The 12,942-nt window shown below is 53.3% G+C and overlaps 1 protein-coding gene across 2 annotated transcripts in view; it reads right to left on the bottom strand.

Annotated features, from left to right (window-relative positions):
• The window catches only part of RTN2 (reticulon 2), a 15,375-nt gene extending 2,731 nt beyond the window's left edge, over positions 1-12,644 (bottom strand). The window contains exons 1-8 of one of the 2 annotated variants that reach the window (XM_032262627.1): positions 12,388-12,644; positions 10,684-10,728; positions 10,112-10,594; positions 9,752-10,006; positions 2,990-3,197; positions 2,486-2,624; positions 2,274-2,343; positions 2,106-2,152 (exon numbers count right to left, since the gene is read on the bottom strand). In XM_032262627.1, coding sequence (XP_032118518.1) covers positions 2,106-2,152; positions 2,274-2,343; positions 2,486-2,624; positions 2,990-3,197; positions 9,752-10,006; positions 10,112-10,594; positions 10,684-10,728; positions 12,388-12,421 — 1,281 coding nt within the window. In that variant the 5' untranslated portion in view covers positions 12,422-12,644. Of the gene's footprint in view, positions 1-2,105; positions 2,153-2,273; positions 2,344-2,485; positions 2,625-2,989; positions 3,198-8,131; positions 8,345-9,751; positions 10,007-10,111; positions 10,595-10,683; positions 10,729-12,387 lie in introns of those variants that run through there. The other variant, XM_032262628.1, reaches the window with a different exon arrangement.
• Between the last annotated feature and the right edge of the window lie 298 nt (positions 12,645-12,942).

Below are 12,942 nucleotides of genomic sequence, written 5' to 3'. Positions count from 1 at the left end.
AAAAAAAAAATAGTTTTACCATGCTGGCCAGGCTGGTCTCGATCTCCTGACCTCAAGCGATCCACCTGCCTCCGCCTCCCAAAGTGCTGGGATTACAGGCATAAGATACTCAGCCTTTTTTTTTTTTTTTTTTAGATAGGTTCTTGCAGGCTGGCCTTGGGAGCTCACAGTTGTAATCCCAGCACTTTGAGAGGCCGACCAGGCAGGCGGATGATGAGGTCAGGAGATCAAGACAGCCTGGTCAACATGGTGAAACACTGTCTCTACTAAAAAATACAAAAATCAGCTGGGCGTGGTGGCACGTGCCTGTAGTTCCAGCTACTCTGGCAGCTGAGGCAGGAGAGTACTTGAACCCAGGAGGCGGAGGTTGCAGTGAGCCAAGATCACACCACTGCACTCCAGCATGAACAGAGAGTGAGATTCCCTCTCAAAAAAAAAAAAAAAAAAAAAAAGATAGGGTCTTGCTCTGTTGCCCAGGCTGGAGTGCAGTGGTGTGATCATAGCTGACTGCAGCCTCGACTTTCTAGGGCTCAAGTCATCTTCTTGCCTCAGCCACTGGAGTAGCTGGGACTATAAGTGTGTACCACCATGCCTGGCTAATTTTTAACCTTTTTGTAGAGATGGGGTCTCACTATGTTACCCAGGCTGGTCTTGAACTCCCGGCTTCAAGCAACCCTCCTGTCTCAATCACCCAAAGTGCTAGGGTTACAGTTGTGAGCCACTGTGGCTGGCCTGATTTAAATACAGTTTAATTGTGAGTCTTGGTGACTCCAGCCTGTGAGGGATGGAGTTAGGACCAGGACACATTACCATCTGGCTCCCAGCTGTGCTGGAGAAGGGGCTGTCAGTCCATCCACCTGTCTCCGGATAGGATGGTCCTACTCATGTCAGTGTTTTGGGCAACAACCATCCAGTCTTGATTTTATTTTATTATTATTTTTTTTTTTTTTTTTGGATTTCCTTACAGTGGTCTGTATTGAGAGAGTCTTGCTCTGTCACCCATGCTGGAATGCAGTGGCATTTAGCTGACATGTCAATTAAAATCAAGAGTGAAGGCCTAATCCCAGCACTTTGGGAGGCCAAAGGCGGGAGGATCGTCTGAGGTCGGGAGTTCAAGACCAGCCTGGCCAGCATGGTGAAACCCCATCTCTACTAAACATACAAAAAATTAGCCGGGCGTGGTGGTATGCACCTTTAATCCCAGCTACTGGGAAGCTAAGGTGGGAGAATTGCTTGAACCCAAGAGGCAGAGGTTGCAGTAAGCTGAGATCTTGCCATTGCACTCCAGCCTGGGCAACAGAGCGAGACTCCATCTAAAAAAAAAAAAGATTGAAGGCCGGGCTTGGTGGCTCATGCCTTTAATCCCAGAACTTTGGGAGGCCGAGGCAGGTGGATCACCTGAGGTCAGGAGTTTGAGCCCAGCCCGGCCAACATAGTGAAACCCCATCTCTGCTAAAAATACAAAAATGAACTGGGCATGGTGGCCATGCGCCTGTAATCCTAGCTAATCGGAGGTTGAGGCAGGAGACTCTCTTGAGCCCAGGAGGTGGAGGTTGTAGTGAGCTGAGATCCTGCCACTGCACTCCAGCCTGGGTAACAAAGACTTTGTCTCAAAAAAAAAAAAGCCGGGCGCAGTGGCTTACGCCTGTAATCCCAGCACTTTGGGAATCCAAGGCGGGCGGATCAAGAGGTCAGGAGATAAAGACCATCCTGGCCAACATGTTGAAACCCCATCTCTACTAAAAAAAATACAAAAATTAGCTGGGCATGGTGGCACATGCCTGTAGTCACAGCTACTCGGGAGGCTGAGGCAGGAGAATCACTTGAACCCGGGACGTGGAGGTTGCTGTGGGCCGAGATTGTGCCACTGCACTTCAGCCTGGGCAACAGAGCAAGACCCTGTCTCAAAAAAAAAAAAAAAAAAAGAAAGAAAAGCCTGTCCTGGCTGATGCTGATGAGACATGTTAGTTAGGCTCTTGCTGTATTGAGAAGGTGCCAAAGCCAGGATACCTGTGTCTGCACATCTGTCAATGAGACCCTGGTTCTGGAAGGAGACAGACCCCCCATGTTAGCTGGGGTGCTGACAGCTGAGGTGCCACACTCACCTGGTGCTGCCGGTACAGCAGGGGGACAGTGAATAGACCGATCACTCCTGCGGGCACAGAGACGGGGGGCGTCAGGGTGCTCCCGAGAGATGAACAGTTCCATCTGGATCCCCATCCCCCACCAGACTCCAACTCCCCACCTTGCCCCTCATGGCCTTCCCAGCTCACCCAGAATGAGAAGAGTCAAACCATTGAAGATGGCACCCACGAAGGTCAAGATGTAGAAGAGGAGGGCCAGCTGGGGGTGAAGGTCAGGGTCAGCAGAGCCCACTGGGCACTCCCTCCCAGGCTATGAATTTACCCAGCCATCGCCCTCCCACCCTTTAGCAGGGAAGAGGTGAATGGGGGGAACCCAGGAGGGACTGGGAGCTCTAGGCCACCTTGAGGGAATCCACGAGGTCTTCTACCAGGAAGAAATGCCGCAGCTGTGTGGCTGCCGAGACCACGCGGGAGGCGATCTGCTGGGACAAGCGTTCTGTCTGCTCCCGAGTCAGGGTTAGGTCCACATCCAGGTAGGCCCTGCGGGGACAAAGGAGTGTGGAGTGTGGGGTGACTCCGTGGGTGACCGGCTCAGGTTGGTGCAGGGGTGGCTGACACAAGGGTGAGGAATGGGGGTCGGGAGACCAGAGTCAGGACTGAGGGGCAACTCAGACGAATCACATGTGAAGGGGTGAGGTCAGGGTCAGGGTCAGGGATGCAGGATGAAGGGCCCCAGGTTCGGATCAGATTAGGATTGGAGGGCAGGTTAGAGGACTGGGATGAAGAACAATCAAGATGGGTCAGGGTCCGGGTGGGAGGCGGTGCCTGATCTGAGGTCATGGGTCATGATCTAGGGTCAGGGGTCCTGGGGTCAGGGGCTCAGGGCAGGGGCCAGGGGTTCTCACTGGAAAGGGTTGGCTCCATCCCCCCGGTGCACGGCCTGCAGCACTTTGCGGTAAACCCTGAGAGAGATGGTGCCGCAGAGCAGCAGCAGAGCCACGTGTGCGGCCACAGACACGATGCTGAAGTGCAGGAGGCAGAGGAGGGAGACCATGAGGCCTGTGAAGACCACGCCTGATGTCCTCGTGTCCTTCCAGTACAGCAGGTCCGCCACTGTGGAGGGGCGGGGGGCATCAGGGCTTGGACCTGACCTGGCTGGTCTCTTCACCTCCCTTCCCCTGTCCTACAGCTGAAAAATGACTTCTCAACACACCTGTTTGAGCATAACCTGATTTCCTTTTTTTTTTTTTTTTTTTTTTTTTGAGATATAGGGTCTCACTCTGTCACCCAGGTTGCAGTGCGGTGGTGCAATCATAGCTCACTGCAGCCTTGACCTCCTGGGCTCAAGTGATCCTCCCACCTCAGCCTCCTCAGTAGCTGGGACTGCAGGTGTGCACCACCACACTCAGCTGATTTTTGTTTTTGTTTTGTCTTTAGAGGCGAGGGTCTCTCTATGTTGCCCAGGCTGGTCTCAAACTTCTGGCCTCAAGTTATCCTCCTGTATCAGCCTTCCAAAGTGCTGGGTTTATAGCTGTGAGGCACAGCACCCAGCCTGATTTTCAAATTTTTAGTGGCCTCGTTTTTTCCATGCTTACCTCCCTTTTTCTCTCCCTAGAAAACCCAAGTTAACCATCTAGTAAGTCCCCTAATCTTACTCCTCACCATATAGTTATGTGTGGACACAGAAATACAAACTGATGCATCTTGGTCATTTCTTACGAAAAACCGAATTATGCTGGGGGTGCTGGCTCACACCTGTACTCCCAGCACTTTGGGAGGCCGAGGCAGGCAGCTCACCTGAGGTCAGGAGTTCAAGACCAGCCTGGCCAACATGGTGAAACCCCGTGTCTACTAAAAATATAAAAAGTAGCCAGGCATGGTGGCGACCACCTGTATTCCCAGCTACTCGAGAGGCTGAGGCGGAAGAATCGCTTGAACCTGGGAAGTAGAGGTTGCAGTGAGCCAAGATCATGCCACTGCACTCCAGCCTGGGCGACAGAGCGAGACTTTGTCTCAAAAAAAAGAAAGAAAAATGGAATTGTACACACACTTTTCTGCATCATGCATACTTCACTTTACTTTTCCTCCTAATCAACTGAAATAGCTCCCTCTCCCCCTTTTTTTACAAAGACGGGGTCTCGCTCTGTCGCCCAGGCTGGATGCAGTGGCGTGATCATAATTCACTGCAGCCTCGAACTTCTGCACGCAAGTCATCGTCCACCTTTGGCCTCCCGAAGCACTGGGATTACTGGTGTGAGCCACCATCCCTGATTACCTCTTCATTCATTCATTCCTATCTTTTTTTTTTTTTGGACAGAGTCTCACTCTGTTGCCCAGGCTGGAGTGCCATGGTGTGATCTTGGTTCACTGCAACCTCAGCCTCCTGGGGCCAAGGTATCCTCCCACCTCAGCCTCCTGAGGAGCATGCCACGGCGCCTAGCTAATTTTTTTATTTTTAGTAGAGATGGGGTTTTGCCATGTTTGCCAAGTTGGTTTCAAACACCTGACTTCAAGCCATCCACCCACCTGCCTTAGCCTCCCAAAGTGCTGGGATTACAGACATGTGCCACCAGGCCTGGCCTTAATTCATTCTTTTTTTTTTTTGAGATGGAATCTTGCTCTGTCGCCCAGGCTGGAGTGCAGTAGTGCAATCTCGGCTCACTGCAGCCTCCGCCTCCCGGCTTCAAGCGATTTTCCGGTCTCAGCCTTCCAAGTAGCTGGGACTACAGGCGCCTGCTACCACACCTGGCTCATTTTTTGTATTTTTAGTAGAGACGAGGTTTCACCATGTTAGCTAGGATGGTCTTGATCTCCTAATCTGGTGATCTGCCCGCCTGGGCCTCCCCAAGTGCTGGGATTACAGGCGTGAGCCACCGCACCCGGCCTTAGTTCATTCTTTTAAAGAGCTGCATAGTATTCCATGGTGTAGCTGTACTAACTCATTTTACTTAACCATGTATCTATTGCTGGGTTATTCAGTTTGTTTCCTAACCCCTTCACCACAACCAGGACTGCAAGCAACATCCTTCAACAAATATTCTCACCTCCTGGGGTGACTATTTCTGAGATAGATTCCCAGGGTGGAATTGCTGGGTGGATTGATTATGTTTTTGTTTTTTTGTTTTTTTTTGAGATGGAGTCTTGCTTTATCACCCAGGCAGGAGTGCAATGGCACAATCTTGGTTCACTGCAACCTCCACCTCTCAGGTTCAAGCAATTCTCCTGCCTCAGACTCCCAAGTAGCTGGGATTACAGGAGCACACCACCACACACGGCTACTTTTTTATGTTTTGGTTGACATGGGGTTTCACCATTTTGCCCAGGTTGGTCTCAAACTTCTGATCTCAAGTGATCCTCCTGCCTCAGTCTACCAAAGTGTTGGGATTACAGGCATGAGCCGCCACATCCAGCTTTGTATTTTATTTATTTATTTATGAGACAGAATTTCGCTCTTGTTACCCAGGCTGGAGTGCAATGGTGTGATCTCAGCTCACCGCAACTTCCACCTCCTGGGTTCAAGCAATCCTGCCTCAGACTCCCGAGTAGCTGGGATTACAGGCATGTGCTACCACGCCTGGCTAATTTTTTGTGTTTTTAGTAGAGACGGGGTTTCACTGTGTTAGCCAGTATGGTCTCGATCTCCTGACCTCGTGATCTGCCCACCTTGGCCTCCCAAAGTGCTGGGATTACAGGCATGAGCCACTGCGCCCGGCCATGTTTTTTTAGTTTTAGAGACAGGGTCTCACTCTGTCACCCTGGCTGGAGTGCAGAGGCATGATCATGGCTCACTGCAGCCTCTACCTCCCAGACCCATACAGTCCTCCCACCCGAACCTCCTGACAGCTGGGACTACAGGTGGTACTACCATATCTGGCTAATTTTTTTTGGGGGGGGGGGACAGTCTTCCTCTGTCACCTAGACTGGAGTGCAGTGGTGCAATCTCAGCTCACTGCAACCTCTGCCTTCCCAGTTCAAGAGATTCTCATGCCTCAGCCTCTCAAGTAGCTGGGATTACAGGCATTAGCCACCATGCCCGGACAGACTAATTTTTAAATATCCTGTAGAGAGAGAGGGTCTCACTATGTTGCCCAGGTTGAATTCCTGGCTTCAAGTGATCCTTCGCCTCAGCCTCCCAAAGTGTTGGGATTACAGGCATGAGCCACCGTGTCCAGTCAGATGTATTTTTTAATGTCATAAATTTTGAAACACTGCTAACTAGTAAGACCATAACAGTTTTTATTTCCACAAGAAGCAAAAGAAAGATCTTTTTCCGGCCAGGCACAGTGGCTCACACCTGTGATCCCAGCATTTTGGGAGGCGAAGGCGGGCAGATCACAAGGTCAGGAGTTCAAGACCAGCCTGGCCAATATGGTGAAACCCCATCTCTACTAAAAATACAAAAAAGAAAAAAAAAGCCAAGCCAAGCATGGTGACAGACGCCTATAGTTCCAGCTACTCAGGAGGCTAAGGCAGGAGAATTGCTTGATCCTGGGAGGCAGAGATTGCAGTGAGACGAGATTGTGCCACTGCACTCCAGCCTGGGCGACAGAGCAAGCCCCCCTCTTACCAAAAAAAAAAAAAAAAAAAAAAGCCAGCCATGTTGACTCAGGCCTGTAACTCCAGCATCTCGGAGGCTGAGGCGGGCAGTCACCTGAGGTCAGGAGTTCGAGACCAGCCTGACCAACATGCAGAAACCCTGTCTCTACTAAAAATACAAAAATTAGCTGGGTGTGGTGGCACATGTCTGTCATTCCAGCTACTTGGGAGGCTGAGGCAGCAGAATGTCTTGAACCCAGGAGGCAGAGGCTGAGGTGAGCCGAGATCACGCCATTGCACTCCAGCCTGGCCAACAAGAGCAAAACGCTGTCTTAAAAGAAAATTCAAAAAGATATTTTCCCAGCATCCTGCCCTGGAATGGGTTATTCTTTTTAACTTTTGCCAGTCTGTCAGGTGTAAAGTGATACCCCCTTGATACCCTTAGCAACACGTGTTTCTAAGTCTTCAATGTATTAATAACACCATACTCCTTTCCAGGCCCTAACTCAAATTTCTAACCCCTTTCTGAGACCCTTAAACACATCTCCTAAACCCAGCCTGAGCCCTGACCAGTGATCTTTGTACCCCAACTTTCATCTCATCCCATTACAGGCTCACACCCGTAATCCCAACACTTTGGGAGGCCAAGGTGGGAGGATCACCTGAGGCCAGGCGTTCCAGACCAGCCTGGGCATGAGACCTCGTCTCTAAAAAAATAAAATAAAATAAGAAAATTAGCCGGGCGTGGTAGCCTGCACCTGTAGTCCCAATTACTTGGGAGGCTGAGGCGGGAGAGTCATTTGAGCCCAGGAGTTCCAGGTTGCAATGAGCTGTGATCCCGCCACTGCACTACAGCTTGGGCGACAGAGGGAGACTTGGTCACTTAAAAATAAAAAGGAACTTTAGTAGTCTGCTTTCGGTTGAGCCCTAAAAAGCAGGAGCTCGGTACCTTTCTATTCCTTTGCAGATCCCCTCTATCCTCCCACCTTCCCTCCGAACCAGCGGACCCCTCCGACCCGTCCCTGTTAGAAGCTCATCCCTCACTTCCATATCTTTCCAATGCAACTCCTCTCATTTACCTCTAAATAGGGCAGCCCCTCTTCCTCCCAACGCAGGGGACCCCCAGGCAGGCTCCTAGTGGCCGGCGCAAATGAGTGGGGGAGGGGCCAGGTCGCCTGAGACGGGGGCTAAGTTTAGGCACGCTGGGGGGAGGGGGCCTCCCTGCAGCTGTTCTGGCCCGTCTGGCCGCTGAGTGACAGCACTGCCTGGGCCCGAGGCTGGGGGAGGGGGACCTCCCTGCTCCTGGGCCCCAAAGTGCTGGGTCAGAGGAGAAGGGACCCCAGGCTTCCTCCAGGTCCTCCCTAGACTGCCCCTCGGCCCCCTAGCCCCAGCCTGCAGCACTGGGGAGTCAGACCAATAATAAACATGCCCCAGATATGCGGGAGCTAAGGGTGAGTCTGGACCGCGTTCCGCCGACCTCAGCCCCCGTCCAGCCCGTCCCGCAAGCCCACCTTTACTCCCCATCTCGGCTCCGAGTGAGAGGCTGGGGACACCGCTGCTTCTCAGGGATTTTGCCCACTTCAGTAGAACCCGGAGGACAGGAGTAGGGAGGCGGGGCCCCTTTGGACTCAGCCAATGGCTGTCCATAGAGGTGGGGACAATTCCAAAAATGGAACCGTCTTGTAAACAGCCAAAAGCAATGGTGTCTTTACCCACTCCCTAGCTGTTCCTGGAGGCGGAGCATATTTTAAAGTAAGGCTGGGTCATTTTACAACTGGCTTATAGATGTGGTCAGAAGAAAGAGGGTTTCTGTTTGTTTTTGAGACAGAGTTTCGCTCTTGTTGCCCAGGCTGGAGTGCAGTGGTGTGATCTCGGCTCACCGCAACCTCCGCCTCCCGGGTTCATGCGATTCTCCTGCCTCAGCCTCCCGAGTAGCTGGGATTACAGGCATGCGCCACCACACCGGGCTAATTTTATATTTTTGGTGGAGATGGGGTTTCTCCATGTTGGTCAGGCTGGTCTCGAACTCCTGACCTCAGGTGATCCACCCGCCTCAGCCTCCCAAAATGCTGGGATTACAGGCATGAGCCACCGCGCCCGGCTGTTTTCTTTTTTCAAATAGAGGTAGAGCCTCCCTGTGTTGCCCAGGCTGGTCTTGCACTTCTGGCTTCAAGGGATCCTCCTGCCTCGGCTTCCCAAAGTGTTAGGATTACAGGCATGAGCCACTGTGCCCGGCCAAAAAGAAGAGTTTTTAAAAAGCACACAGTTTAGTTATAAATATTTTACGGCCGGGAGCGGTGGCTCAAGCCTGTAATCCCAGCACTTTGGGAGGCCGAGGCGGGTGGATCACGAGGTCAAGAGATCGAGACCATCCTGGTCAACATGGTGAAACCCCGTCTCTACTAAAAATACAAAAAATTAGCTGGGCATGGTGGTGCGTGCCTGTAATCCCAGCTACTCAGGAGGCTGAGGCAGGAGAATTGCCTGAACCCAGGAGGCGGAGGTTGCGGTGAGCCGAGATCGAGCCATTGCACTCCAGCCTGGGTAACATGAGTGAAACTCCGTCTCAAAAAAAAATAATAATAATAAAAATAAATAAATAAATAAATAAATAAATATTTTACGGTCACATCTAAATAAGGAGAGAACTGTATTTCTTCAGGGATTTGGCCTGTCCAAAATCAGCCACTAGGAGGAGCACTCCAGAAGAGGGAAAATTATTTTATTTTTATTTTTTGAAACGGTGTCTCACTCTGTCACCCAGGCTGGAGTGCAGTGGCACGATCTCCGCTCACTGCAACCTCCACTTTCCTGGTTCAAGCGATTCTCCTGCCTCAGCCTCCCGAATAGAGACTGGATTTCACCATGTTGGCCAGGCTGATCTCACACTCCTCACCTCAAGTGGTCCGCTCGCCTCGGGCTCCTAAAATGCTGAGATTACAGGAGCGAGCCAACTTGCCTGACCGGGGAAATTTTTTAAAAGGGCAGAGTTTATCACATCTAGCCAATAGTAATACCTCCGCCCTTCTCCACTATCTGCTGTTCCTTGCGAGATTTGTCCCTTTAATTCAAAATCCTCTCACCCTTTGCGTCCTGTGGTCCAATACAGCATCTTCATACATGTTGCTTACCTAGAAGGCGTGGCTCCACTGTGAATTCTGATTGGTCCGTGCTATCGAGACACTGTCCCTTTATTGGCTCTCGCTCCAGTGGCCCCCGTTGCTTTTCTTCCTCCTCCAGCAAGGGCTCTTCAGGCCCAGAGTTCGAATCTCGCGATCGGGATGGGGATGGAGTTCCTGCCTGGGGTGTCCCAGAGCCCGGACTGAGCTGGGGAGTCAAGACCTCGGGCAGTGACGGCTGAGCAAGTTGGAGTCGTAGGTCCAGTTCTGGCACGGTAGAAAGAGAAGGCTGTGAGCTTCCTTCTTGGAGGTGCCCTGAGAAGAAACCACCCACCCCTCTTGACTTCAGTCCCAGCACCTCGGACATCTCACCTTCCCCAGCTTCTCCCGCCTCCAATCCGTCAGGTTCTTCCGGTTCTTCGTCTTCCAGCGGGGTAGAGCTGCTGGTGGAAGAGTCCTCCCCAGATCCCACTCCCCGGGCTGCCACCCAGCCCAGCTGGTCCAACCGAAGCCTCAGGTCTTCCACAGGGCGCTCGGATGGAGGAGCGGTGTCAGGGTCACCCCGGCGTCCAGGCTCCGGGGATTGGCTCAGGCTGGGGATGCTCTCCAAGCTGTCGCCCAGGCTGGGCTGAGGGTGCTGGTCTCGTGGTTCCGAGACTGAGCGGCCCTGGGGGCGGGGGCGGCGGGCAGTTGAATCCCTGCGACCTCCAGAACCCACTACGCCATCGAAGGCGATGTAGGAGAAGGTCAGCTCCCGGGGGGTGCCCCAGTCCTGCGACGTAGTCTCCTCCTCGTCGTCCTCTGAGAATTCCCGGGCTGTGTGCAGCTCCCGAAAATCGGAGTCGTCGTTCCCTCCTGCAGCAGGTGAGGGAGAACCTTGTTTCTCTCAGCAGGCCCCTAAGCTGCCCACCCCTGAATCCCTTCACATGCTCTCCTCCACTTACCTTCTGTGGAATCAGGGGTTGATGAGGCTGTAGACGGAGCTTCTTCTGCGAGAGGGAAAGAATCGAAGACTCTTAGAAGCTTAGACTGTCCGAATCACAGAAGTGTGCCAGTCCTGGAATCTTAGAATATTTGAATCACGGGACTTTTAGAACATTCTGCACACAGACTTTAAAACCTAGCATCACTGCCTGGTGAAGCTTAGAGTCTTAGAAGTCCAAATCCGGGAATCTTAGTCTTCAAAGTAGGAATCTTAGGAGGTTTCAATTCACTTATTCGTTCAACAACCATTTATTGAGCACCACTATGTGCCAGGCACTGTTCTAGGTCCTGGAGATACAGCTGTGAACAAAACAGACAAAATCCCTGCCCTCCTAGAGCTGACACTCTTTGGGAGAGACAGACAATAAACAAGTGATTATATGATGTCAGGTGCAGATGAGCCTAGGGTGCAAAGTAAAGAAAGGTAGGGGAAGATAAAGTGAAGAAAGTGAAGCAGTGCTGTTTCTCATAGGGTGGTCAGGAAGGCTTCTCTGATAAGACAAAGTTTGAGCAGAGATCTGAAGGAAGTGAGGAAGCCCTGCAGATGTTCAGGGAAGTCTTCCAGGTAGAGAAGGAAGCCAATGCAAAGGCCCTGAATCAGGCATCATGCTTGGCATCTTTGAGGAACAGAGAGGTGTGAAGATGTGATTGGAGAGGCGTGAATGAGGAGGAAAGGGTTGGGAAGTGAGGGCAGAGAGGTAAGAGAGGTGGAGAGAGACAGATGAGATGGCCCTCCCTTTGTAAGCTGAAGTAAGGACAAGATCTTAGCATGTTGAGATGATACTCGAAAATGCTGAAATCACCAATTCTTAGAATTTTGGCATCTGGACACCCAAGACACGAAAGTGGCTAGATCTAAGGGTGTTGAAATTCCCAGCTGTCAGAACACCCATGTGTGGGACAGAGAACGGCAGACATGAACTGTTAGAGCTGTGAGCTCAGAGATTGTGAGGATCAGGCCAGGCGTTTTCAGCTGGGAATCCAGCCCCTTAGAGCTAGTTCAGCGCTTTGCACATAGATGATGCTCAATGCGGTTTGGAAATTGAAATCTGACACCCTGTGCCCTCACCTCGTTTCCTCAGCTGGGGAATGGGAGGCCTGGAGTGGTGCCAGTCTTCCCCAGGATTACCAGTATCAGTGGTAAACCCCGCTACGGACACATCAGTCCTTGCCCCCAACCCACCGATGGCTATTTTCCCGGCACAGGGGGTTGGACAGTTTGGGCGAGGTCGGGGCTGCCTCTTGGGCAGAAAACGAGGATGGGATGAGAAGACGAGCGATGGGGAGTCAGACCCCTCTTTTCCATCCTGGCTTTACCCTCTGTTCAATCCCTCCCCGCCAGCTGCGGCCAGCACCAGAGCCCAGGGACAGCTCCCCGCGCACGTCCTCGTTCCCGGGCGGGGCCGGGCGGTACGTCCCAGAGCGCAGCGCACCCCCCGCCTGCCTTCTCAGTGCCCCCCACCTCCGCCCTGTTTCGTCCAGGTCCTCTGGGTCAGGCTGCCCCCGTCACCGCCAGAGCGGGGGGGAGGGGAGAGTTTCCTTTGTCTCCTTTGCCTCCTCCCCCCAATCCCGGCTCTCCTGCAGGCAAGCGCCGAGGGGACACCAGGGAGTACCCCACCCAGACCTCTGGGCCCCACACCAGGCCCGAGCCTCCCTCTACTCACTGCAGTGGGCGAAGACCGGCAGGACCTGCCCCATGGCCCCCCTCGGGCCTGCATCGGGACCCCAGCCCACTTCGGCTGCGCCGCCCTGGGCCCGGGGTCGCAGGCGCTCATCTCCGCCGCGCCCACGACGCCGCTGCCATCCTCGCCACCTCCTCCTCCCGGGCCGCTCCAGCCGCCGCCGCCGCCGCCGCCGCCGCCCTGTGCTCGGCTCGGCGGGGGCGGGCGGGGCCGCGGTGGGGAAGGCACTGCAGCGCGCGACCGGGGCGTGGCCAGAGGAGGGAAGGGGCGTGGCCAGAGGGCAGGCGAGGGGCGGGGAAACGCCGAGGAGCAGACGGAGGGCGTGGCCTACTTACTAAAGGGGCGGAGCCACAAGGGTGGGCTACGGGATCAGGAAGGAGTGAAAAGAGGCCTGAAGGGCGGGGCCTAGACCGCACAGGGCGCAGCCTTTAGGGGAAGAGGGGCGGAGGCCTGGAGTCGGACGAGGGACTTAGGAGAGAATGGTGAAGGAGCCTTGGCAAAGAGGATGGGAGGGTGGATCCCTGAGTGGGTTGGGGC

This window comes from Sapajus apella, unplaced genomic scaffold, assembly GCF_009761245.1.
Source record: "Sapajus apella isolate SASKATOON/1434 unplaced genomic scaffold, GSC_monkey_1.0 scaffold130, whole genome shotgun sequence".
Classification (NCBI taxonomy): Eukaryota; Metazoa; Chordata; class Mammalia; order Primates; family Cebidae; genus Sapajus; species Sapajus apella.
This window is presented reverse-complemented; position numbering and strand designations above follow the sequence as displayed.